General features: G+C 37.3%; 3 protein-coding genes across 4 annotated transcripts; 1 reads left to right on the forward strand and 2 right to left on the reverse strand.

Annotated features, from left to right (window-relative positions):
• Positions 1-2826: 2826 nt before the first annotated feature.
• On the reverse strand, positions 2827-7326 carry LOC107038648 (inhibitor of growth protein 3). Its single transcript, XM_015257871.1, has 6 exons — positions 6966-7326; positions 6492-6563; positions 5377-5736; positions 4161-4587; positions 3861-4059; positions 2827-3035 (listed from the first exon to the last, which is right to left on the reverse strand). Exons 1-6 carry the CDS (start codon positions 6991-6993, stop codon positions 2919-2921), a joined length of 1203 nt encoding a protein of 400 aa, XP_015113357.1. The 5' UTR covers positions 6994-7326; the 3' UTR covers positions 2827-2918.
• A 2881-nt stretch (positions 7327-10207) lies between these two features.
• Positions 10208-15074, reverse strand: LOC107038657 (sideroflexin-2). Of its 2 annotated transcripts, XM_015257882.1 has the most exons (8): positions 14964-15071; positions 14698-14895; positions 14435-14605; positions 11972-12170; positions 11764-11889; positions 11527-11693; positions 11278-11325; positions 10208-10434 (listed from the first exon to the last, which is right to left on the reverse strand). In XM_015257882.1, the coding sequence occupies exons 2-8, from the start codon at positions 14850-14852 to the stop codon at positions 10320-10322; spliced, it is 981 nt and encodes a 326-aa protein (XP_015113368.1). In that variant the 5' UTR covers positions 14853-14895; positions 14964-15071; the 3' UTR covers positions 10208-10319. The 2 variants fall into 2 exon arrangements, with proteins under 2 accessions (XP_015113368.1, XP_015113367.1); XM_015257881.1 differs by having other exon boundaries at positions 14698-15074.
• A 199-nt stretch (positions 15075-15273) lies between these two features.
• LOC107038707 lies at positions 15274-27566 on the forward strand. The gene is made up of 4 exons (XM_015257957.1): positions 15274-15608; positions 19049-20690; positions 25316-25450; positions 25535-27566. Exons 1-4 carry the CDS (start codon positions 15460-15462, stop codon positions 25679-25681), a joined length of 2073 nt encoding a protein of 690 aa, XP_015113443.1. The 5' UTR covers positions 15274-15459; the 3' UTR covers positions 25682-27566.
• The last annotated feature ends 168 nt before the right edge of the window (positions 27567-27734 follow it).

The following is a 27734-nucleotide window of genomic DNA, read 5'->3' on the forward strand; positions in this document are numbered from 1 at the left end:
ACTTTTTTCTGCTGTTCCTATCTTCTACAGGAATCCCTCAACGTGACGTTTTCTAAGTTTTTTCTTCTGTTTTCAATAAAAAAAAATCAAACAAATAACTTGAAAAACTACAGCGCAGGAATGTCTATAGAAAATATCTGAGTAGAATAGAAAATTCAATAGAAATCTAATAGAATTTTCTAGCGAATTCGCCAATTTTTTCGATGAAATTTTTTTCGTACGTGCCGAGATGTACTAACAAGAGTTTAACGAGGATAGCTTCTGATGGCGAGCTGAGCCATGCTCTGCGCTGATAAAAACTCAGTAATTTAATTTTTTTCATTATTACTGGTATGAGCAGCATACCAGGTGCTGCCATAATAATTCTAGACAGAGTACACTCTGAGATAGCTTTGACCGCTGCTACTCTCGAGTTCATGACTTGGGGGTTCGTCGGATCATTGTGGAATAGTGGAATGCCTCTTTCAATTTCTCTTTTTCTCATTATCGGCAAGTTAACTGCATTTCCTGCCGCAACGGCGAAGAATGGCGACCACTTCTATTTATAAATAGGAGGGAAAGAGGGTTTTAGGAGTTTTACAGTGTGGGAGAGCTTTGTAATTTGGAATGACGTCAACTAACGGCAACGAGGGGCCCCCGGGAGGCAAAAAAATGGTTGAATCCAATGGCTACGATGCAGCTGGCAAATGTTGCACCAATGAAGGCTTGTTTCAGTGTTTCAGGGTCTTGTGGTATGCGGGATGTTGCGGGCTGGTTCGTGTAATTAACGGCCGCATTGAAGGCTTGATTGAGGATCTGCCAAGCCACCATTGAACGCGAAGTTCTGAGGGAAATTATTAGTTCAGGGAAATTTAGAAATGTTTTTAATTTTTTGTGGGGTCAGGCGGGGGGTGGGATTGATTGGGCGAGTTCAATTGAGCAACAGAATTTTTTTTTAATTATTAAACTCGTGTGTTTCGTGCTCCGCCTTACGGCAGTCCATTTTTTTTTCATTAAAATGGACATGTCGACGACACACGTATGAAAAAATTCAATAGAAAACCATTGCGAGTTCGCTACAAAATTTTATTGGGATTCTGTAGAAATTCGATGGGGATTTTATTAAAATTGAAGAGAATTATCCTTAATTCATTTTTTTTGTAGATTCTATTAGATAGGGAAGAGTGGGGCAAAATGATATTTGATAGAAAAAAGTCAATAGATTTCGATTTTTCTGTTTGAATTGTTCTCTTGAGATTTTTTTTATTGAAATTCTTGGACGCGGATTTTCTAAGTAATTCTAAATTAATTAAACGGAATTCTAACAAATTCTTGGGCATAACTCCTCTGATTTTTTTCCGTTATAAAATTTTTTTCATTATAAAATTCCAGGAAATAAACTCAAAAAATTAATACGGTATTTAAAAAATACATACTTCTCTCAAGTAAATGAATATTTGGCAACAATAATTTTTTTCCCCAGTGTCGTACAGAGAAATCAGCATCTATCGACTTTTTGTTATGGAATATAGATTGAAAAAGGGCCAGCAACGTTGAATAATTTTCCATTCAATTAAAATAGAACTCTAATAAAATTCTTGCAGAGTTTTGAAATTTATTGAAAAAAACATTAGGTTTTGCTATTCAATTTTTCCGTGTCCGGAATCTTTTCGATAATAAGTGATCATTTACTTGCTCCCTAGATCAATGAACAATCAACAAATGCTAGAATCAACTCATTACCATTTCCGATTTCGACATTGGCCTGATTTTTCAACGAAAAAAAAGATAAAGGAATAGAAAAAACTGAAGTATGAAGCAAATATTTTACTTGTAATACGTAAGCATCCCAGTGGTTAAAAAAATATTTCCAGGAAGCTGAAACGACATTCTACCGATTAAATTCAGTGGTTGACCCGTGTCTGGATGAAATGAACTGTCTCTCAGTTTTTTAGCCCACCTTATGTCAGCCTCCGTCACCCCCTGCGGCTCCTTTTTCTCCCTGATTCACAGAAGTGGGAATGTTCGATTAACATTTTTGTCACGAAGTGAAGAACATCGTTTACTTGTATAGATCACAGAGTTCCTTAGCCTCCCACAATTTCCTTTCAGACACAAATATCGTACGAATGTCCATGAGGAAGACGAAGTGTCGCCAGCGACCATAGTAAGTATTCAAATTCCACAGGGGCTTATCAATGTCAATCCTCACAGGATTGTGCAATTCTGTCTTACTGTCCTTAAATAACTTATCAGTAGACATCAATTTCAATATCAATTTTATACCTTTCATAATTTATCCATTTTTTCCCTGGCTTTTTCACGCGGAGAATTGGGGAATTCAACTCACTTCACGATCATCATTTTTTGTTCATTATTCGATCATGAAAATAACACGTGAAATTTAGCTATTCTTAAAATTTGTTAGGCGTCATTTATATTTCAATAACAACTTGAATTCTTAAAGTTATTGTGAAAATTGAATTTCTGAAGAATTGAGATTCAGAATAAAAGCTACTCAAATTCCTACAATTTTCAATAACTTTCATTGTCATATGAACGTGACAATTGCAATTTCTTTGTGTATTTCAGAAATTAATTAACTTGTCAGTAACAATATGTATGGAAATTTCACGCAAAGAAATTGTTGTTGAAAATTTCAATATTTTTCACTTGAAACTTCAGGAGTAATTCTTCAACAGTGTAATGAAGCCCCGGAAAAAATTTCGCTAAACATTTGAAAATAATTACATGTCGAAACAATGTCTTATTCTTCACCACACCACAACAGCGTTCATATTCCCAGCAATAAAAAACGAAACGTCCCATAAAAACAACGTAAACCCATATTCCATAATTTTCCTGTATATTTACACATAACAACTCAGTCAAAAATGGTTGAAATAATGAGAAAGACAGTGAACAATGAGTGTTAGCGATCAATTTTTCCGTCCACCTCGTCTTTTCATGGAAGACGTGCACTGAGGACAGTACCATTTGCCTTTTGGTGGGGCTGCGATACCCACACACGGGTAATGGAACCACTCGAAGGGGCACTAAAAGATGAAGAAATTCCATGAGTATCTCGTCAAGAAAAATCAACAACAGAGACACGCACTCAAAAATTTCATTAAAAAACCTAGCGAATCCGCTAAAAAACTCTATTTTATTTCTCTTGAACTTTCTACCAGTTCTTGGCCGACTCTTACTGAAAAATTTCGAAGCTCATCTGTGCAGTTTTCTTTGCCGATTCTATTTAAAAATTCAGCAGTTTATCTGCATTCTTTTTCCATAGAAATGGTCAGTAAACAAGTAGATTATTATCTATAGAAAAAATCAACGGAATTCGATTATTCTACACAACTTATTGTACTGCAATACTTTCTATAGAAAAATTCTCGGCTCAAATTTTCTGAATTTTTTGTTTGATTTTTTAATAAAAAGAGAAGAGAAAGACTAGAAAAAAAATGGAAAATTCATGTCAAGAAATTTCTACAGAAAATATCTCAATAGAAAAAATGTTATAGAAGGATCAAATTCTACTGATTTTTTTTATGAAATAGTTTCGATAATTTTCTACGAAAAAAAGCGCGCAGTAAAACTGCGAGTTTCCTATTTTCTCATTTCCGGCTGAAACTTTCGAATGAGATAATTTATGATTTTGAGAATTGAATTTTCCTTGAAGAGGAACAGTTACTCGTACATTAAATTTCGTTGATTACCTCTCGTATTTTCATTTGCTAGTTTCATCTATATGAGGCTGAACGAATAGAATCGCCAAAAACTAATGGAAGTTCAATAGAGATCCAACAGAATTTTCTATTGAATTCGCTGGGTTTTCTACTGAAATTTTTTCGTCCGTGAAAATATTCACAACGTACATCGGAATTATCACAGGCAACCATGTCTCCGTAAGACACCTGATTACAAACACAGTAACGTGGCTCATTAGGATCATATGTCCAGTCCGGATTATCAGGATCAGTAACAGCGGTTGTGGTTGCAGTAACCGGTGGTGATACCGGCGGTTGGACCGCAGGAGTTACGACACTCGAGCTTGGTACAGCAGTTGTAACTTTTCTAAAAACGCAAATTCATGGTGAAGAACAATAATTCAGGTTAATTAATCCAATCCATCGTCAAATAAGTGAACTGTTCACTTGTGCAAGTAATGTCATTACTTTTTGTGTTTTTTCGTTGATTCGTGAATGGCTGCAATGGCTGTTTGGGCAGCACCAGCCAATTCCCGACTGAATTCAGTGGCATGAACACCACCACCAGTGTTAATTGCCTCGTAACTGGCCTTCAGACTGGCAGTACGACGACCCTGTTGCATTTGTTGTGTCGCAGCTATTGCTTGGGATGCAGCAGCTGCTATTGCATTACCACCAGCACCAATGTGACCAAGATTGTAGCTAACAGGGCCAACAGAGTTACCAATGGCTGTTGGTGTTGCTGGTAAACTTGTAGAGTTGTTGGAAATCAGAGGCCCTGAGTTGGCTGATGCTGGCCGAGACTCAGGGAGATTTGTTGGCACTTTCTCCACTGCCAGGCGTTTCTCCACTGAAGCTGAGGAAGCATTGGAATCTCGCCGTTTTTCTGAACGAGCTGAAAATTTTTTTTATCGTGATGCAAACTTCTCTGATAAGGACTGGAGGGGGGGGGGCACTCAATCATTACGTCGCACAATTACAGTTTGTGACGAAAGGGGGGAGAGGATTGCTTAGGCTGTGACCTCACGTCATATTTTTTTCAATTTTTAATTGACGAAATCGCAAATATTCATTCGCAATCGAAATTCGAAATCTTTTTCAATTCCAATTTTGTGAAGAAACTAAAAAATTCGCCATAACCAGGGGGGAGGGTCCACTGAGGGGCATTTCCATTCTTTTCCATTTTTGAAAGATTCACAAAGGGTCATTTCGGAATTCTGTGATAGCAACAATTTAATGAATTACGGAATGTTCAAAGAATTTCGCACAAAGATTTAATTGTGCAAGTAATCATTTGTCTTTGTTCGTATTCTTATTTTTCAATTCCAATTTTATGAAGAAACTAAAAAATTCGTTATGACAGGCGAGTGGATCCGCTGAGGATCATTTCTATTTTTTTCCATTTTTTAGTCAACAAATTCGCAAATGTTTCATCAATTCTTCAAGCTATCCCAAAAATTCCCAAAAGGTCATTTTGGAATTCTGTGATGGCAACTTAATAAGTTACGAAATGTTCAAATAATGTCGCAGAAAGATTTATCAACTGATCATTTGTCTTCTTTTTCTTATTCTTATTTTTCAATTCAAATTTTGGGATAGGGGATCTAGAAAGTCCAAAAAAACGTGTGACGTAATATTTGAATGGCCCCTGGGGAGGTGGATTTTTAGTCAACTGTTTACTTACAATGGCTGTGATGGTCTCGAGATCTACTCGATGTAAAACTGTAACGATTCTCTTTTTGACTACTGTTCGTGGGAGGCTGATCCAACTCCAGTGAACGCTTCTCCAGCACTTCAGTTATACCTTTATTGTCAGCTTCCAGTTCCATCTTGAATTTGTGGAGTTCTTGGTCGAGGCGTCGGAGATATCTGTCGACTAGATCATACATTTGATTGGCGAGGTGGACCTTCTCGTCGGCGTCCTCCAGGGTTTTGTAGTACTCCTTACGAATGTTCTCGTATTCTGCTTCTTTGTCGAGGGGCTTCATCTTCTTGGCGTTTGAAAAAAATGTCTTCACTTTTTTTTCTAAACTGTCCATTGAATCTGAAATGAGATTATTTTTGATTTTTCATTTCCTATTATTGAATTATGTGTTTAAAAATTGTACTATTTTTTGATTCAGAGACAAGTGGGGCAAAATCGACACTCGACTTTTTTTAAATGCTAAGAACTCATTGGAATGTTGACGAAATGGAGTAATTTATGGAATAGAATGGAATAATTTCTATTGATTTATATACTTCTGAAAAATTCCATGAAAACCTAGTGCCTCATGTCAGAAATTCCATTGTACTTCTATTAGAATTTTATTGATATTCTGTTAAAAATCGTATTTTTTTTGTCGATGTCTATTGAAAATTACCAAACTTTGCAGTGCGATTTTTAAACAATAGACATTTGATAGAAAAAAGTAATTAGATTTCGATGTTTCTACATCAATTATTTTTTGAGTGTTTCTTGTAAATTCATAATAAAATCCAAGAAAGAAAACTTGAAAATTTCGTGCCCAAAAATTCTTATAATAGAAAAAATTCTAACAGAATTAGTGCTATAGAAAAATCAGCACCTATAAAATTTTCTATGAAACACCAGTTTTAATAGAATAGCACAAATGTCATCCGTCTATAGTAAATGATGATTCACACCATATATCATTTTTGTAGGACAAGTAGAATATTTCAGAGTAACTTCTCTATTAAATTTTCCATCCTTGGTAAATCCGATTCAAGTCTTGATTCATAATAAAAGGAATAAAAAAATTATTTAGTGTTGTACTATCTTTCACAATTTAAACTTACTCTGTACACCTAAATCCATTTCCCTCATTTCTGTAAATCGATCCCTGAGCTCCTGAGGGAGATGCTCGATCACTGAAAAAAATCAAAAACTTATAAAAATCTTGATCGATCCGAAGACCCCAATTTTTGAATTTCCAAGAGATAAGCCTCGACAACTACTATTTGTTTTGAAAACATCATCTTAACCTCAAAGCCCTGAACTCAGTGGACAGCATTGTCGAAAAATAAATAATCTCTCAATAGCCCTTCGAATAGTGTGTACCCCACCCACGAAAAAAAACACCTGATTGATAAAATAATTCAGAGTACAGGGAAACAATCGACAGCTCGAATAATCACACAAATCCCAAAACCCCACAGAACCGTGTCTAAGCAGAAAGGTTAGTAATTCCTCCCCGATAATTTGGCGTTCCTACGAACGCCCAAGCCTTCATGTTTTTTTTATTTTCCCAATTACATAACGTTCTTACGTACTTTCAACATAATCTTCCAAATAGAGCATTCTTTTGTCGATATTTATTCACTTTATACTATCCAGTAGACAACTTTACAATTACAAACTATATGTACAAATAAATGAAGCCAGTGCAGTCAGTCCGACGGCCGGACGCGCAGTGTGTTTATGGCAACCAATTTTCAGCCACGAGGAGGCAGAAATTCTTTATATTCTACTTGAACTCATTTAATCATCGATAATTGTAATTTTATCTCGTAAATAAGATTATTCCAACGATATCAGCTCATTCGAGTGCTCGATTGATAATCAATTGGCATTTTTTTCTGGGTAAATAAATTATTGACTTCTTCGATTTCCAAGGGGAGCTACGAAGCGGGGGCCATGTTGAATCCTGCGCGAAGTACTCAGGGCCGTATGCTCAATCGTTTCCCCATTTTACGACTGATTCGAATGGGTTTCGTACACTTATGGGGAATTCAGTAGAAAAATGTAGAAGAAATCAATCGATTTGAATTTTTCTATGCGATTTATTCTGTTGAAGCGTTCTGTTGGAATTCTTCAAGTTGTTTTGCTCGATTTTTTTTTATTAAAAAACTTGAGGTGAGGGATTTCTATGGGAGATATTTCAGTATAATAAATTGTGTGAAAAAATCAAGATCTAGTGATTCGCTTCTGTTGAGTATTTATGCATTAAAAAAATTGTGAAGAAATTTATCTGCCGAAAATATCAAGAGAATAGTACGTATAGAAAAATGAAAATCCGCTTTGTTCAATCAAATATTTTATGAGAACATTTAATGCCAAAGTTGCATAATTTTCAATAGAAATCGGCGCAAAAACGAAGAATTCTAATAGAATTCCAATAGATTTCTTCTAGGTCTAGCCAGTTGGAAATTCCAATGGAATTCCCTGAACAAAGCGTTAGATTTTTCTATTAAATTTTTTTATATCACAGATTGCATATCACACGTACAAAAAATTTCATTAAAAAACTTGGTGAATTCGCTAGAAAATCTGCGCTTTTTTTCAATAGAGATATTCAATCAATATTCTATAGAAAAAATGAATAGAATTCGATTTTTCTACAAAACTTATTCAGTTGACATATTTTCCATAGAAATTACTTCACTCCAATTTTTTTGTTTGATTTTTTCAATGAAAAGAGAAGAAACATACAGTAGAAAAAACTTGGAACATTCATGTCGAGAAATCCCTGTAGAAAATGTGTCCTATATAAAATTGAAAGTGTTATAGAAAGACGAAATTTTTCTATAGAATAATTTCTATTAGACATTCTCTATGAAAAACGCTCAGTGAAGCTGCAAAATTCTTCAATACAATCCGCTAAAAGCCACTAGAATTTTCCATCGAACTCTGCAGATTCTTCTATAAAAATTTCTTCATGCGTATAAATTCGTCAGACCCCCATTCACGTGAAATGAATCATCTCGCCTTTCCCTTCAAATCGGAATGTTCTCTTCCAATTCTAGAAGAATGATTCGACGAAGTCCCAGTCGCATAGAGCTTCGTCTCGACGATCTGCAGGAGTACGAGGTGATCAGAAAAGAGCGAGAGGCGAAAAAGGCGAGTGAGAAATCCGCCTTCAACCCCCCGTCCTGGGGAGGCAAAGCCTCGCAGAGTGAGATCCAGGAGAGGATTGGCTACGTTCCCCAGCAGTCAGCAACACACTCGGCACAATCGCGATCAAATATGTAATGAATTACCACAATAATCTTGAGAATATTCCAATCTTTTTTAATAATGTAATAAAACTGATTATGATTGTAACAAAATATTTCGATTGAATGAACATGTTTGTCGTAATTAACGAGCCGTTGTACATATTGTCGCACTGATGGTTTCCGAACTTTTGTCATTGTTGCGGAAAGATTATCGTTAAACAGTCTTAGATGGTGAAAGATATATAATTGACTGATGAAATACAGATTTGAGGATTAGTCATTGCTGAAGTAGAGGTACTCGGGGATCCCTTGCTTTTGCAATTTTTCTATCAATAGTGAAAGAAATATCAGTAGCGAAGTGGTAAAACGGTTCAAGTCGACTTATCCCAGTTGAGTTTTTGAGGAATATTTCCGAATCTAAGGGAGATAGCGAAATTTTCGTAATTACATTTGTTGTAGGGCTCAATTGGCTCTACAAAAAAGGTTATAACAAAAAAATTTCCATCTCCCTTAGATTCCGAGATATTCATCGAAAACTGGTCGATAGTAAAAATTGACTTGTACCGTTTTACCACTTCGCTACTGAATTTTGTGGGAATATGTGTGTCAAATCTCCTATTGGCCATTGGATCCTTCTCGGATGGGACATTCCATTTAAATGTTTATGCAAAGCAACTGTAGTGGATGATGAACATGGCTAACGACGTAAATTCTCTCATTTCATTCTTGTGAATTTATATCTCCCAGCTGAATTTTTGGGGAATATTTCCGAATCTAAGGGAGATAGCGAAATTTTCGTAATTACATTTGTTGTAGGGCTCAATTGGCTCTACAAAAAAGGTTATAACAAAAAAATTTCCATCTACCTTAGATTCCGAGATATTCATCGAAAACTGGTCGATAGTAAAAATTGACTTGTATCGTTTTACCACTTCGCTACTGAATTTTGTGGGGATATGTGTATGAAATCTCCTATTGGCCATTGGATCCTTCTCGGATGGGACATTCCATTTAAATGTTTATGCAAAGAAACTGTAGTGGATGATGAACATGGCTAACGACGTAAATTCTCTCATTTCATTCTTGTGAATTTATATCTCCCAGTTGAATTTTTGGGGAATATTTCCGAATCTAAGGGAGATAGCGAAATTTTCGTAATTACATTAGTTGTAGGGCTCAATTGGCTCTACAAAAAAGGTTATAACAAAAAAATTTCCATCTCCCTTAGATTCCGAGATATTCATCGAAAACTGGTCGATAGTAAAAATTGACTTGTACCGTTTTACCACTTCGCTACTGAATTTTGTGGGAATATGTGTGTCAAATCTCCTATTGGCCATTGGATCCTTCTCGGATGGGACATTCCATTTAAATGTTTATGCAAAGCAACTGTAGTGGATGATGAACATGGCTAACGACGTAAATTCTCTCATTTCATTCTTGTGAATTTATATCTCCCAGCTGAATTTTTGGGGAATATTTCCGAATCTAAGGGAGATAGCGAAATTTTCGTAATTACATTTATTGTAGGGCTCAATCGGCTCTACAAAAAAGGTTATAACAAAAATTTTGCTATCTCTCTTAGATTCTGAGATATTCATTGAAAACTGACCAATCGTCAAAATTGACTTAAACCGTTTTACCACTTCCCTACTGATATAATTGACTGGTGAAATGCAGATTTGAGGATTAGAGTCCCTTGTTGAAGTACAGGTACTCGGGGATCTCCTTGTTTTTGCAATTCTTCACGAGGGTCTCGTAGTTCTCTGGCTCCCAACGTTTCAGGGTACTGGTGGATATTGAGCTGGAAATGAATTTCATATTTGTGATTGAGGTAGTAAAAGGGTAGAGAGGTAGCGCAGTATTTTCTGTCACAACGTTTGAACTGTTCATGGGTTGACTGACAAGTTAGGGGAGGGTGGGGTAAAACGGACACGTTTGGCTTTTTTAAAAATGTTAATAATGGAAATGAAATAATTGATGAAACATTGATGAAATAGAATTTTTTTTTAAAGCAAAGAACAACTCTTCCCTTTGTGATGAGCCTAAACTAAGCTCAGTTGATAAATTTGTTTCTGAGTTATGAATAATTACAAAAAAAGTCTACAGTATCCGTTTTACCCCACCCTCCCCTGTGTTTGATTTATGTGATTTCTTATGGGTTTTGCTTTTGAAGGCAAGTTTTGTGTTAGTCGGATTTTGACATTTTCTAGTTCTTCTCGGAAATAATGTCCAATGGTAGGGAACGTGAAGTAATGATATCGGTTTTAGGTGATTTATTTTTAGAGAGTGTAGCATAAATACGGAGAAATTCAAAGACAGAAATCTGAAATGTTGGCATACGATAGCTGTGATTGAGCTCAACTTTAATGCGCAGTTGCATCCCAATCGGCCCAATATTTCCTAAGATATAACAGTTTGTTTCTCTTAAGAACACCATTATTTTTGTAAAATTTGATTGAAATTGTTTTGTAGAGAATAAATTTTTGATTATTGACCCGCGGGAGATGTGTAGCGCTTGCCAAAGGCGAGACAATTTTTTTTTCAATTTTTTCTATAAAATATTTCCTACTGAACATATTTCCATCCGAATCGTTTTTTAGTTTATCAGTTCACACTCAAATTATTTTTTTTTGCGGATAATTACCAGTTTTGAGGGAAAATTGCGCAGGCTGTGGGCACCATGAACGATAAGCTGAAAACAATGAACAATAGTTAAACCCAATATTCAATTTTACTGACTCTGAATTTCCACTGTTACAAAATTTCGGCTGAAATTTCCGGTATACTTTTTACGAAATTCTACCAAAAAGTGACAGTTTGAATTTGAAATTTTGAAATCATTGAAATTCCGAGGAATTTGATCAATCGATAATTTGATCAAGTGTTCACTCACAAGATACCACAACCAAGCACTTGAATGGGTGCATGAAGAGCTCTGATCCTCTGCATCCAGTTGAATTTCTCTAATCTCTCCATTATCGGTGGGAGAATGCACATTCCTGGTGCGCACATGATGATCCTTGATATCGTAACTTGGCTTATCCCCTTCACAGCTGCAATCTAACATAAAGCTACTCTGAAGACAATTCAATCGAATTAAGGGGCAGTATAATCAATTAAATTTAATTACTTTGGACTGTGTGAGCTTATTCCCGTTCTCATCAGCTAGATCCACACCTTGTAGGATCTCATTCTGCCTCATGAGAGGAATATTGACGCAATTGGCAGCGGCGACTGCGGCGAAAGGCACGTATCTCTGAAGAAGAAGATGACGCTTAGAATTTTGTTTTGTTTTTTGAATTGTAAAAACAGTAAATAATAAATTTGCGATGCCTCACAGCCAGCAAAGGGTTCGCCCGTTTCGCCCAGAAGGATTTGCATCCCATGGCAGTGAGCATGGCAGCTGCAGTCGCGCTCACATAAGCCGTGGCTAATTGTTTCTCTGTAATTGGACTGTTTGCATTTCTGTTTGTGTAATTAACGAGGGCATTGAACGATTGATTCACCCATTGCCAGAATACCACTGCTGTTGTAGTTCTGCAAGAGTGAAATCAGTGATGAAATGATGGAATGGAGAAGTCCATGCAAAATTTCATAGAAAAATCTAGGGAATTCGATAGAAAATTCTATGAGTTTTTGGCCGATTCTATTGAAGAGTTACACAGTCTTATTGTATATTTTTTAATAGAAAATCTCCAACAGAAACCATTTTATAGAAAAAATCAGCAGAATTCCGTCTTTCTATACAATTTTTTCTATTGAGATATTTTATGTAGAAATTCTTTGACATAAATTTTCCAAGTTTTTTTCACTTTATTACTTTTCTTCTCTATTCATTGAAAAATCACATAAAAAAACATTGAAAATTTGGATGAAAAAGATGAATAGAACAACCTAGCGAATTCTATTGGATTTCTATCGAAATTTCCATTAGTTTTTGGCAGATTCTATTGAAATTCAGTGGAAAATATTGTATAGAAAAAGTCAAAAGAATTCGATTTTTCTGTAAAACTTATTCTATTGAGAAATTTTTTATAGAATTTTCCTCGGCTCAAACTTTCTAAGTTTTTTTGTTTAATTTTCTTCATGAGAAGAAGAGAAAAATTGAATGAAAAAAACTTGGAAAATTTGAGCTGTGGAAATTCTATAGATAATATCTGAAGAGAATAAGTTGTATAGAAAAATTGAATTCTATTCACTTTTTCTATTGAACATGTCAATAGAATCGGTCAAAAACTAGTAGAAAGTTCAATAGAAATACAATAAAATTTTCTGACGAATTCGCTAGTTTTTTTTAGGATTTTGTTATCCGTGTCAATTCAGCTTTAAGATAGGTCTTCGATGAATATCCTTGAGCCAATTCGCATGTCAATCGCCGAACAAATGCTTAATGCAGTGGAATGGAAATTTTGTTCTCTTTAGAACCCAATACAATGTTCGCAAAGTCAATGAGACATTGTGAAGCGTTCCCCTATTCAAGTTATTGCTGAATCTTATTTGTTCGATTGCTGGTATTTGACTTTCTTTCTCATTGGAACATTGGACTGTTTACCCTGTTCTTAAGGAAGTTAATGCAGGATAAAACGTGGAAAACCAAGTCAGAGCTACAAAACCGGTCTTGATAAATAATTCACTATCTTTTTTGAATTTCTAAACCACTTCACTACTCAAGTCGGGAATAGGGAATTCATTCAAACCATAATTTTCAGACGATTTTAGCTTTTTTTAAATGTTTCTTACACTCCAAAGAGTGAAGTGAAGCATCTCTTTTATTTTATTCACAGCAGATCATGCATAAATGAATTTTGAATGTCATAAATTTTTCATGTCTCCAGCGTAGAGTAAAATTTATGAAATGCAAAATTCATTTATTCATGACCTATTATGAATAACGTAAAACGGAGGCTTAACTTTATTCTTTGGAGTGTAACGAAGATTTACAAAAAAAAAGCTAAAATCGTATGAAAGCTACGCGCTGTTAGAAATTTCTTGAAATTTCAGTCGCAGCGTCAGCTGAATTTTTAATGTTGTGCAGTTGAATTCAATTTCAATTGAAAAGGTTCACTAAATTTCTCATTCATCTGGAAAATTCAAGAAAATTGGGTTTTTCATGTTGAACAATCATTGATTTTTCAATGAACGCTGGAATTTCCAAACTCATCGTTAAAATTGAACATCACATACAATTCAATTTTCAGTAGATCGAAAATTCAGAAAAGTTATTGCCCGAATTTTAAAAAATCTCAAGGTTTTTCAGTGCCGTATGGACCTGAAAATCGAGAATTACTTGAATATTCAAGAAATTAATAGATTCGTAAATTTGTCGTTGCTAAAAATTTCAAGCTTTTTCCCTTGGAATTTCAAGAGTAATTTTCTAACAGTGCGACGCAAGAAGCATTTTCAAGGTAAAAACAGGAAAAAATGTAGTTTTTCGATTTTCCCTAGTTATTCCCATATTCCGTCATACATGACACCCTGTTCAAGGGGTCCCAAGACTTAAATTTCACAGATATACCCCCCTGCCGAATAATCGGAGAAAAATTTGTTTACATACATGCGCTCGTAAATTGCATTTTCAGACTTTTTGGATCATAATGGGTCCATACACAACACGAAAAATCCAAATCTTGAATTTGAACAATTACAATGCTTCCATTCGAAAGCAAAAATAACAATTGTGCCACAAAAAATTATTTGCGAGTTCAAAACATTTGCAAAAACTCCTAAAATTGATGCCCACCAACCCCGCGACCCCCAAAGTGTCTTCACGCCTGTTCACGCCTGACCTCCCAGCTCCCTACCTGTAGAACTGAAGCATAGCCCCAGTGATCGCCATTCCCCCGGGCACTTGAAACGACATTCTCCCGAAGACATTCTGCAGTTCCCCCGTGTCAGGATGAAAAGCCGACTCGTACAAATTCTTAGCGCGCAGCAGCTGCTCCCGGGTCGTGTCTGTTGGCGCGCGTCCAGCTCTAAAAGAATTCCCCAAATGTCCGCATAAATGGTCCCACCGAGCCCCCAGAAATTAATAAATCCCCTCATCCCAACGAGCCCGACCCACTACCTGTAGTCATCATAGAGTGCCTTGGCCTCCGCGAGTTCCTTCTCACTCGCGAAACAGGATCTGGGATCCGTCACCCAAGCGAAATGCCTCCACCGTCCTGCGAAGGTCCCCAGATCCCAGAGAGGCCTCTCAATATCAAATTTCTCAGCTGTCATTACGATATCAAAATCTCCCCGACAATCTCCAAAACCCGTTCATCTACATCCACATGTTCCTCACATATATCCACCGAAATCTCCATAAACAATCACATCACCGCTACTCACCCAGCCACCACCTCCCAGTCCACAATTACGTAATAAAATCACAGATTCTCGTAAAAATACTCATAAAGGTGCGAAGCATCCACTCCCCTTCATCATTTTGAATAATACCATAAAAAAAAAATAACACGAGCAGAGAGTCGCTCGTACCCCTGGGTTCGTCGATTCAAAAATACAGCCCTGACGCATGCGCAGCGCGCGGCCACTCGCAGGCCAGCTGTGGACATCTGTGCATCACGTTTCGTCGAATGCGCCGAATCGGAGGGGCCGAAGCCCCCCGACTGCCCCCGACAGCAGACGAATGCAGAGCTAAGGCAAACACCAAGAGGAGAGTGGCCCAAGGCGAGAGATCTACCTCCACCAGATATCCCCCTCACGTCAGCTCTCACGTCATCCGTCCCAGACGACGAGCTAAACGGGCGTTATTACCGTCAGGGCCTTGTGGGTCACATAACATTTTTTCAAAAGAATTCTCGCCACCTGGAGGGACACCCTCAACATGGCGGAGACGGTGGTAATGTCCAAGGACATATCGATGGGCGACAAGATCCTAGTTACCGTCGAGTCTGCACTACCAGACATTATTGTCGTCAGCTTTGACCACGGGGTCAAGTCATTCCAGGGAGCACTACTCGATGCCACCAAGAGGTAAGCGAAGCCACTCTTGTCCTCCAGGGATCGTCAATGATCCTCGTCTTCTGGATGATCAACTGCACATTCTCTTGGTAGAGCTAATCTCATTGAATCACCGTCGAATCTCCGGCTGGAGTCGTTAACAGTGTACATGTGTGAGAGCGTATCTCTTCGGTCGTATCATTGTGCAAATGTTCTCTTTCTCAATAACCGAGTTTTGCCCAGCTCTTGGCAATATTATTTATCCAGAGTAGGTGCTCATTTCAGTGGGCATCACCACACAAAGAGAGTGGGTGCTTATTTCAGGGGGACTTCAAACACTGGAAATTAAACTTTAGTTCCTAGCGTTTTGTGTTACTCATCGGTTCATTTGTTTAAATGATTTCGGTGGGTTTCACGGTTCATCGTGAGGACTGGTTTATCCTGGATTGTTGGGGAGATGATCAACATCTCGGGGGTTTGCTCGGGGGGTTGTGAATATTGGGGGGCGAGAGGGCGGAATTTTGAGTTTTGATTGGGGTTTTTGGTGAGATTTGGGGCGAATTGGGAATTCGGGGGTTGCGGGGGCGGGGGTGGTAGCCATGAGGTTTATGATTTAGGGGGATATATAGTGTGGAGACAAGTGCGGTCGTAAATTCAGGCCGATCGATAGGTCGGTTGCGCGATGCTTTCGTCGTAGATGTACGCGTATGCAAGAAAACAATACTGCGATTGAAAATTCAATTTTTATCGCACGAACATTATACGTGGGTCACGGTGATTATGTTCGAATGTTGCGCGGGGAGGAAAATAGAGGATTCTAGGATTAGGTGCATTTTTGTCACAATCTTTTGTTGGATTGGGTCCTGCAGGGGGTGAAAAGATTGAGGCGAGTGGGCCATTCTTGGGGCTGGAGTGAATAGTTTTCGAATAACTTATTTGAGTTTGTTAGATTTTTTTTTCGTTTTTAGAAAATCTTTTTTCCCTTGATCTGAGGACAAACTGCCAGGAGATTGAGGCAAGTTGGACGATTCTTACGATAAGAATGAATAGTTTTCGAATGAATTATTTGAGTTTATTACAGTCAATTCTGAAGATTGTAAAAATCTTGTTAATCAGGTAACTTTTCAATTTTGATCCTTGATTGTGTGCAAAATCGAATGAGTTATTTGGGAGGTGATCGATTCTTATCGCAAGTATGGCCTGATTTACCCCAATCCGCAAAGAATGGTTGCGGCAAGATTTTTTCCGTTTTTAGAAAATCTTTTTTCCCTTATTGTTAGTGTGATTAATTGTGATGATTTATTTTGTCGAGGACCTGCGGAGGACATACGGAAGTCCTTTGCAGATCTCATTTTGGGCTAAATGTATTGTATGATTTCATTCGTAGATTATCGAGATCTTTTGTAAAAACTGATCTTCAAGTGAATATGACTTTTTAAAAAATCGAATAGAAAACTTGATCTGAAGAAAAACTGCCAGGAGATTGAGGCAAGTTGGACGATTCTTACGATAAGAATGAATAGTTTTCGAATGAATTATTTGAGTTTGTTACAGTCAATTTTGAAGATTGTAAAAATCTTGTTAATCAGGTAACTTTTCAATTTTGATCCTTGATTGTGTGCAAACTCGAATGAGTTATTTGGGAGGCGATAGATTCGTATCGCAAGTATGGCCTGATTTACCCCAATCTGCAAAGAATGGTTGCGGAAAGATTTTTTCCGTTTTTAGAAAATTTTTTTTCCCTTAGTGTGATTACCTGTGACGATTTATATTGTCGAGGACATGCGGAGGACATGGAAGTTCTTTGTAGATCTCATTTTCCGGTACATGAATTCTGTGATTTCGTTCTTAGATTACCTAGATCTTTTCGAAAAACTGATCTTCAAGTGAAGATGACTTTTTTTTCAAAATCATAGAAAACTTGATCTGAAGAAAAATTGGATTGATTGCGATGTTAAAAAAATATTAAATGAAGCGGAACTTGCAAAATTGATGCTTATGAATTTCTAGTAGAGCTTCAATAAGATTCTTACAGATTACTGCTAAAAATCCTACTAAATTTTGTTAACCAAATTGTCCCTCTTCCCTCCTGAACAGCGATGCGAAATAACCACATTTTTAAATCCATCAGGTCACAAAAAAAATCACCGTCATGTAAAATCAATCTTTCTCATGTCACAATCCCAGTCATAACGTCCACGGTTCTGAACCAACTAGCTACATGTAAACTGATAGTCATGAGTTTTTTGGTCATAAAATGTTGTCACATCTGATAATTCCTATTTTCAATTCCTTATTTCCATTTGAAGACATAAATTGTATGTGTTTTACAATCCACTATTGGGTCCCTTGTCATTATGAAATCATGAGGCCAACTCCGAATTCCAAGTTATATTACCACTAGTTACATGTGATGTAACGATCAGATAGTGAAATCGTCGTAACGTTGTCATATTGTAAGAATTTTTACCAAACTCGAAAACTTGAAAATAACTACGGAAAAAAGTTGTTCGAGTGCGTAAAAGTTTTTCATCACACTGTCCGTAAAACATCGTTTTACGGACACTTCGTGTCGGTCAATCGCCGTTTACGGACATTGTGAAGAAAAATTATGTTCGTCACTCGGCCGAAAACAACTTTTTCGACTCGCGTGATTGCATTCCTCGACTTCGCCTCGGTCTGCAAACCTCTCATCAGAAATTTTTTTTTCATCACACTGTGACGAAAAGTGAACTTTTCGGCACGCTCCGCGTGCCTAAAAGTCCCATTTCCGCCACATTGTGATGAAAAATATTGTTCGTAACTCGTGACAAAATATTTTTTAGCTTGTGGGATTATATCGCTCGCCTTCGGCTCGTGATATAAACCTCCCACTCGCCAAAAAACACTTTTTTGCACTCGTTACGAAATATACTATTTTGGGCTTGTGACAAAAATAGCTCTTTGATCCGTGAGAGATGTTGAGCGCTCGCCGAAGGCGAGTGCTACCCTCCCAAAGGTCAAAGACCACTTTTCTCCCGAGTGTCGAACTCTATATTTCATCACGATGAAGCGTGCGTAAAATTTCGCTTTCCATACAAGTGATGAAAATGTACTTTTTCGCACTGCTTTTCACTTTTCCTCATCCGGCGATTGGTATTGGCCCTTCTCCAAACTCGTAAAAGCGAAAATCACTGGGGAAAATGAGGGAAGTATGAATGTGAAAAATATCCTCCACGACTAGTGTCATAGGGTTTTTTACTCGCGTAGTGGGCCAGTCCTCGCCTTCGGCGAGGCAATAAATCGTCCTAAAACATACTACCGTCACATTCGCCTCCGTCTCATGACTGTCACTGACGTATCACATGACGAATCAGTGAAATGCAATATCATTTTTTCGCATCCCGCTCCCGAACCATAGACCCCCAAAGGGTCTCCCCAGATAACGACGATTATGTTCAAATGTTGATTACCCCCGACGATTTTCATTGTAGAGGACTACCCTGTGGAGTCCAACCACCAGAGCCCTTAGCAGGACCGGATGGTGACAAGCTGGCAACAATAGCAGCACGTTTCAGTTATTTCCAAGACAAAAAGACTAAGAGCGTCATAAATAAAATTGATTTGCGAAGGAGTATAAATCCTCCAGCTAGGTACAAAAATGCAAGGCCAACAGTTAGATTACGTCCACGCCAAGTGCTGTGTAATAATTGCCGATCAATCTGCAATGAGAAGAGTGAGAATATGGATATTGGTAAAAAACGTAAACTCAGTGATAGAGTTATCGATACGGACATTGTGTTGAGACGCAGTGAGCGACGTTGTGTTCAGCAGACTGATAAAAATAGAAGTAGCAATGATATATTGGATAGTGTGCCATCACTGATACCGAAAATTTCGAGACTGCATAAGCCCGATGATAAGAGTGAGGGAAGTATGAATGTGGGAGCTTGCTGGTTACGATCTAGACCTGGGGAGTGGAATCCTGGGGGTGAGAGCCAGATAAATCGTTGTGGTACGTCTGATGTTGAGCCATCAGAGTCGACGATGCCCGAGGGTGGTGCTAATGTCGCTTTTCGGGCTACACCACGTCGTCTGAGCAGTTCATCAGTGGAGAGTGCAAAAATACCGGAGGACGATGATGATGACGACGAGAGGGATAAGGAGGGAACGCTGATGGCTGCAGCAGACTCAACAGTCAAGTCTAAAAATACGGGAAGGGTGTCGAGGAAGAAGAGATCGGTTGGCTCCATGGAGGATCTGTGGGACGAAACGATATTCGAGGATAATGGGAGGAATACGAGAGCTACGCCCATCATAAAAATATCGTTTGGCGCTCAGGGGGAGGGTACTGTACTCAAGATACCTTCGAAGATTAAGAATTCGATTGGCGAGTCCGAGGGGGAGAATGAGGAGGCTCTGGGGGGGAAGTTTGAGGCGGCCAAGGTCGATGAGGATGGACTGCAGGAGCAGCTGGATCCCCAGAAACAAAATTCGGGTAAGGATTCTGCCTGTGCCAAAGCGGCGAAACGGGCGCTTAAGAGGGCTAAGAAGGAGGCTAGGAGGAAGATGCTTGGGGGTGGAAGTGGTGGATCACCTGGTAGATCACCACTGAGCACTTCGCCTAGGTACAATCCGTCCTATGATCCGTTGGCTTATCATCGGCGTAAGCACAAGGTCAAGCATAAAAAGAAACACAAGGAGGAGCGCAAGCATAAGAGCCAACAGTTGAATGATGATGCCAAAGATTCATCTTTACTTAATGGATTACCCAGTGGTGAATCGTATACAGCTATTAAGGAGCAGTGTTTGAAGCAGAAATTATCGATATCGCTGAAGCGATTGAATACTAATGCTTATGCAAGGTGCGATTATCCGGTTAGTAATGCGTCGTCTGGGTGCAAGAGTCCGGGGGCTAGCTCGGAGGAGTTGAGTGAAGTTGAGCAGGAACATCAGTTGGGGCATGAGGGGGAGGCTAATGAGAATACACCGGATTTTCCACCACCCGCACATCCACTCGCTTTGAGATTAGCTGCTACACCGGTTGCACATTGCTTGACGGCCAGTGGACGCAGGATGGATGTTGGGGATGTTGTTTGGGGGAAGATTCATGGATTTCCTTGGTGGCCGGGGAAGGTAGGGAAATGATGGCAATTTCATTCTTTTTTAATTCAAGGCCTGAGTGGATTATCTTGCGAATGTTATCTAGATTGTTTTTTGGCGATTTTTTCATCCGGAAATTTCCATTCGGATTTCTTGCAGAGAACCACAAAAAATTCAGATGCTTAGAAAATTTTTTTTTTATGGAAAATTTTGAAAGAGCCTTTTGAATTTTTATTGAGAAATAACGCAAATAAGAGAATTTGAATTGGATTATTTACTATGGCAAATGACGTGGTGTCAACCGCCATTAGGGGGAAGAGGATCAACTCTTAAATCCTTTGGTAGACTGCACATAGACAACTGATCCAGAAAAGGCTCTTTCAAAGCTTTTTAACCCCTCAAGTATGGCGTCTATGCCACATATAGATCCGAGAGCTTGTCCACCGGCTGGCGTTTATATGTCGTATAGACCGCTTTCCGTGATTGATAAAAATTCATTATCTTTCGTACTATTGTAGATATCGAAATTCCAAATTTTTCCCCAGGAAATAGATAAAATTATCAACACAATGCGGCTCGATTTTTTTTTTCGAGCTATTTTTAATAGTTTTCTTCAATACGTAAACAATACGGAACTGAATTCAATGTCAAATGCATATTCGAACCTCTCGTTTATCGAGCTAATTTTCATAAGGAATTCTGAAATTTTTACCGAACATACTCTATACATTCCTTTGTCGAATGACGCAGACGAAATTTCGATTCAATGAATTACTGATTTGTTGTTAACAAATTTCCGACAATCGCCGATCTTGGTAACCGGTTGTACTATCGATCTAGATTAGTCTTAGAAATTCCAGAACAATCTGTATAAGAGAATACCGTAATTGAGCGACTTATTGGTGAAAGCTCAAGATTATCATTAAATTTTAGATGATAATTTTTTGATCATCAGTGTAGAAATTACTGCGTATTGAAAAGCCAATTCGAGTAGACGGGAGGCCGCTGGCTGATGACACCGCGCGATATGGGCGCCATACTTGAGGGGTCAAATATTTTAAAAAATTTTTTGATTACACTTTCATTATGAAATAGTGATCATTCACGGCGTGAAACTTTTATGAAATATGAGGTGCTGAAATCAGCTGTCACTTTTATGGAGTGTGGAGTGAATTAAATAAAAGTGACAGTTGACAATCGAGCAGTAATTTCCATGAAAGTAACCGCTGATTTGCGTCTCAATGTTCGTAACAGTTTTACGCGGCGAGTAGTCATTATGCCGTAGTGAAAGTGTAATAAAAAAATTTTATGTCACGCCGTGGAGAAGTCGAGATTATTGCACGCTGCGGTTTGCGCAGCGTGCTTCAAACTCGAATTCTCCACGGTGTGACATAAAATATTTTATGCCACGCTGTGCGATAAGTCAAGTTTAAAGCACGCTGCGCTTCGCGCAGCCTGCTCGACACTCAACTACCGCACGAGGTGCCATAAAACAGTATAGAGCACTCGGCGATAAATTCCATTTTCAACGAATGTGAGTACAGACCTCGCCTCGCCTTTGGCTCGGCCTGTAAACTTCACATTCGTCAAAAACTGAATTTCACACCTCGTACTCTAATATACTAATAGATCACTTGGGCTTAAGGATTGACGTAAGCTATTTTCGCGCCATTTTGTTACAAGAGTAAATTTTTGTATGGTCAAATGTCATGAAACTTCGGCAAATCGTTCTTCGAACAATTATAAGATGATCGACCGACGGTAGTCGCCGTGCGGTTAGAGTGCTAGACTCGTATGCCAATGATCCGGGTTCGCTTCCCGGCACCGGCGGTCAAAATTTATAGCGCTGTAATCTCACAGTTTCACTGCCGAGCGGTAGCCCCGTCAAAAGGACGACTGTACCAGGGCAGGTTTTTCCCTCGAATGAGGTTTTCCCTCCCTTCGGCAAATGCGGTACAGGGGGTTGAGGGGGGTGGGAAGGGAACAAGTCGTAAAGACCCGAAAGGGTATACGAGAAGAAAAAAAAATTATAAGATGATCGATCTATAGTTTATCTCTGCGTCATATTGTCGATTAGTACATTAGAGTACAAGGGCACAAATTTCGTTTTCAACGAATGTGAATACAGACCTCGCCTTCGGCTCGGCCTGTAAACTTCACATTCGTCGAAAACGAAGTTTATGCCCGAGTGGTCTATACTATTTTATGCCACATCGTGCAGAAGTCGAGATTGAAGCACGCTCCGCGAAGCGCAGCGTGCGATAAACTCGACTTATTGCACGGCGTGCCATCAATCAACTTTTTGTTGAAAAGTTGATATCGACAATATGACGAAGAGCTGAACGATAGATCGATCATCTTATAATTGTTCAAAGAACGATTTGCCGAAGTTTCATGACATTTGACCATAAAAAAATTTGCTCTTGTAAAAAAATGGCGCGAAAATAGGTCACGTCAATCCTTAAACTTCTATAATAGAATAATAGAATAGAATAATAGAATGCAAAGTCAGGCTGTTCACGAATTTTAGTTCTCGACCGTATACTTCACATAATCGACTATTTTCAATTATTTAAAAAATTTTGAAAGAGCCTTTTTTGGATCAGTTGCAATGTATAATGTGCAATGTACCAAAGGATTTACGAGTTCGCCCCCTCCCCCTCATCGCGGTAATTGACATAAACACTACATTTCGAATTTTCTCATTTTTTGCATTATTCCTCAATAAAAATGAAAAACGCTCTTTCAAAATTTTCGAATTTTTTTTCCTTTCTTTGAGCATACGTTTATATGTTCTGGAGTTCTTTGCGTCATGCCCAACCGAATGGAAATTTCCAGATAAAAAAACTGATAAAAAAGGATCTAGATCACATTTGAGAGATAATCCAACCGGGATTCAATTGCAATTTTAACTGTTGAGTAATGGGGAACTGGGAATTTGGAGGTTTTTTTTTTGCTGCAGATGAAAATTGGATGCGAAATATTTTTGTTTTTATTTATTTGAGCATTTTAAACCAACGGGTTTACTCAGCTGACGTGAAATATTCAAGGGAATTTATTTCATTTATTTATTTATTTCAATAGACTCTTGTGAACATGTCCACAGTACATACGGTGATATGCACAGTATCAGTTATTAGATAAAATACAAAAGAAAGAATACAATAACCATTTGACTCCAAGTAATACAAGATATATGAACAGAATAAACGCGAGTTGTAAGATGTAAGCAAGATATTGTATTTGTGAGTTATAAAAAGCGCTGACGTGAAATATTAATCATGTATTTTTCAATTTTGATGAATAACAACCATCTGTGAAGTTTTGTGATGTCATAGCGCAGATGTTTATTCGAGTGACGGTTATTTCTTCATTTTTTATGATTTTCCAAAATAAAGGAATACGTTTTTAATATTTTTCATGAAAGACTTGGGGAATTGGGGTTTTGCAGGAAATTTTTTCATTGTTGGATACGAAATTGGATGAAAAATATTCATCATGTAGTCTTCAATTTCAAGGAATAGCGCCAATATATGAAGCATAGTGACGTCGTAACTTCTCGATTTTTTATGATTTTCCCAAATAAATAAAAATATGTATCCAATGTTCTTCATCGAACCTTCGTATATCGTAAGTTTATTCAATGAAAAAATGTCACGCAACAACCGAATTATCTTAATGACAAAGAGAGAAAACTTATATGATCTGTTTTAGTCCAAGTGTTCATTAGCTACATTGTTTAGAGACGATTCATACAATTATTCATCATTTGGTATGTGGTTGAATACTGAGTCATCTTGGCGGTGAGTGGTTTTAGGAGAGAATGTTGCGAGACGGTTTTCTGTGGAATTTTTCTCACATTTTTTTCTAAATTCAATCAACTTGATGATGACAGCTCGCAGAGTAAAATGTTGAGTGATTTCGCTGAGCAAATCTGTGAGATTGAAAAAAGGGCTCGCGATATTTTCTCCTGACCACTAGCCTTCAAGGCAAATAGATATTCAATAAAGCCTTCGGCTATTCAATTATCTCCACTGTTAGAAATTCATTGAAATTACCTGGAAATTTGACTAGTTATTTTTGCGAGAGTGACATTGAATATTTCATTTAGGGGGAAAAATAATAAAATTTCAGATTTCATTGAAAATTCAAAGAAATTCTTGATTTTTGAGCTGCAGAAAAAGCGAGAATTCTACAACTTACATTAATTTTTAATAAAAACATGAATATTCTGTATCAAATTATGTTAAATTTTCAGTCAATTAAAAATTCAAGAATTTATTTTAGTTTCATCATTTTTAACGAAATTTGTTGCAAGTTCCGAAGAACTTTTTCGTATTACAGGATCCGAGGGGAAAAAACTTGGAAAATTTATGTCCAAGTATTGTTATAGAAAAAATTCTAAGAAAATATTCATATAGAGAAATCGAAATATGAATTTGAATTTACGAGAATTTCCTAGAATTTTAATAGAACCCCAATCGAATTTCTAGAGAATTCGCTAAGTTTTTCTATTGAATTTTTTCATGCATGAAGTCGATAAGTGGCATTAGAGAACATGTGAATGTTTCCCATAAAATCAATCTTCCTCGAGCCAACTGAGAAACGAACAAACATTGTAATTTCATCACAAATTCATAGACTAATGAATTCCCCAGGTTCTGAGCATATCGATGTCATGCAAGGAAGATGGTGCGTTACCAGAGGCTCAGGCCCACGTCGCCTGGTATGGCTCATCCACGTGTTCGTTGATGTCTTGTGATCGACTCAGTCCATTCCTCGAGACCTTCAAGGTTCATTGAATTTCATTAATTAATTTCCCATCGTTAATGAGAGTGAGTTATCGATTCTCTAAACATGATAGGTTTATTTTCCAGGCTCGCTACAATAAAAAAAAGAGGGGCCCTTACAAAGAAGCCATAAGGCAGGCGCAAACCGAGGCACGCAGTCAAATAACACCAAACTCAACGAATGACGTTTTGAAAGTGTGTGGATCACCGCGTGAGGTCAATGTACTATCCTGAGATAAAAAAATATGTAATATTCGTACAATTCGTCACTGCCGTCGACTGCCTCGCAAGAGGTAAACTTGACACAAGGTCGAATTTATTATTGTAATATAATGTTTTTGTATATAAGTTAATTGAAGTTGTGATGGGCGCATTAATGTTCTCAAAGTATTTGTTTTCATTGGAAGCCGTATCTGAGGCATTTTTTGATTACTTTGAAGTGTAATTGGTTGATTGCTAGAGGGAAAACGACCATGAGTTTTGAAAATTGTGGAATTTTCTGTTTCCATAGATTAAGAATTGGAAATTCATGCGGGGATAATGGTTTTTGAATTATTTTGATTAGATATGAAATATCTTTCATAATAAAACCAAATTTTCGGACTATTTTTAGATCGAATGTGAAAACCGTCTTGTAATGGTTATTTTATGCATCTCTACAAGAGTGTCGTACTTGCCCCCACTGCATAGCAAGGGGATATAGCTATTAATTTTGAATAGAATAGAATCCCTACAAGAGTTTTGAGTAACCAGTATCAATATCTGGAACGAATTCTATTGGAATTCTGTTACGATTCTATTGAAAAATAGATTTTTAGTTAAAACAGTCAATATTGTAGAAATTTAGTTTATCATGTGTAAAAAAATTTAATATCAATATCCAACACGAATTCAATTGAAGTTCTATTATAATTGTATTGAAAATTCTATTTTTAATTTTCTCAAAAATTCTGGGGCATGAAATTTCCAAGTTTTTTGTCGAAAACAGTCTTGAAAATTTATACTTATGAATGTCTCTAGAAACAAACTTCAAGGGATTTTCAATTCATAATACCAATGATTGATACAACAAAATTCAAATCTATTGACTTTTTCCAATGGAAATCAACAAAAAACTATAGAATTTCAATAGAAATTCACTAGAATTCCAGTTGAATTTTTTCATAAATTATGCTCTGACGTGGTTTCATTACTGATTCTTACTTTGTACATCTAAAAATATGTATGGAACACACGAAAATCCTCAATTGAATGCTGTGATCTCCAAAACTCAAGTCTTCCCTCAACGGCGAATACAATTTTTAAAATTGTGCCGTGTTCCTGTTCTTCAGAATGAAGTAATAATTTTATTGTCTTTTGTTACTGTTAATATTGTTCATTTGCTGGATTGGTTTTGCAATTCTAAATCAATGTTTCTCCTTTCATTAGTGTTAATTGTATCAGAGACCCATACGTCTCATTTTTTTTCCAAATGCTTTATACTTATACTGCCGAAATGATTATTACTGATGAAGCAAAGCGCCAAGATAATGCGCACAGTTTTATTTTCGTTATTTCAACCGCAAGAAATAATAGAAAATGTCGTTTGTAAATACTCAGCAGTAAGGGACAATCGTACGATCAGATAGAAAGTTCAAATCCATTTTTTAACGAATAAATACTTCATCCGATGATTTTTTCATCTACAAATCAATGATTTTGGTATAATGAAATTATTACCAATCACTCGTGCGGTATTTCACTTCGTAATTGGAATAAATCCGACGTTATTACGAATATTAATGCAGAATGAAGGATAAGAAAAAAGTAATTCATGTTTTTTTAGTATAACTGTGATGATTTTTTCAAATATTTTGTACTATAAACTAATTATTCTGCGCATAAACCATGTTCTAATGTCACTGTGTTTATACGAAAAAAAAAAACAAGAATCTACGACGTACGTAGATTCGTTATTAGGATTAAACATATCGTGAATTCGCGTAATTCATTGCGGAACTGTAATTCATAGTGCGATAAATATTATTTTTTATTATGCCTGTTAATTGAATTTTAAGTGATAAGTTTGACAGAGAGAAAGAGAAAACAAAAAATACAAACAGTACTATTCATTCCGCAAGAACAAGTGTCCCTCAATGAGACGTAGATTTATACAAGAATAAACTCGGACGGTAATGCGCGTTCTCTATTTTCCAAAAATTAATTAGCGGCCTTTCGAAATGAAGGGAAGAGTTGCAAAACAGGCTGACGCAGACTCGTGAACCGTCTTCCATTAAAAGAAAGAGAA

The sequence above is a fragment of the Diachasma alloeum genome, unplaced genomic scaffold, assembly GCF_001412515.2.
Source record: "Diachasma alloeum isolate Michigan unplaced genomic scaffold, Dall2.0 Dall_scaffold_00286, whole genome shotgun sequence".
Classification (NCBI taxonomy): Eukaryota; Metazoa; Arthropoda; class Insecta; order Hymenoptera; family Braconidae; genus Diachasma; species Diachasma alloeum.

Bases quoted from the DNA above. Each gene is read 5' to 3' on its own strand.
- LOC107038707 (XM_015257957.1), top strand. From the start codon at position 15,460: ATGGCGGAGACGGTGGTAATGTCCAAGGACATATCGATGGGCGACAAG. The intron at 20,691-25,315 runs GTAGGGAAATGA...TGAATTCCCCAG, and splicing joins TTCCTTGGTGGCCGGGGAAG to GTTCTGAGCATATCGATGTC. The intron at 25,451-25,534 runs GTTCATTGAATT...TTTATTTTCCAG, and splicing joins CATTCCTCGAGACCTTCAAG to GCTCGCTACAATAAAAAAAA.
- LOC107038648 (XM_015257871.1), bottom strand. From the start codon at position 6,993: ATGCTCTATTTGGAAGATTATGTTGAAA. The intron at 5,737-6,491 runs GTAAGTTTAAAT...ATCTCATTTCAG, and splicing joins AATGGATTTAGGTGTACAGA to ATTCAATGGACAGTTTAGAA. The intron at 3,036-3,860 runs GTACGTTGTGAA...TTCATCTTTTAG, and splicing joins TTGCCTGTGATAATTCCGAT to TGCCCCTTCGAGTGGTTCCA.
- LOC107038657 (XM_015257881.1), bottom strand. From the start codon at position 14,852: ATGACAGCTGAGAAATTTGATATTGAGAGGCCTCTCTGGGATCTGGGG. The intron at 12,171-14,434 runs GTAGGGAGCTGG...TCACTCTTGCAG, and splicing joins GCTATGCTTCAGTTCTACAG to AACTACAACAGCAGTGGTAT. The intron at 11,326-11,526 runs GTGAGTGAACAC...CATTGTTTTCAG, and splicing joins GTGCTTGGTTGTGGTATCTT to CTTATCGTTCATGGTGCCCA.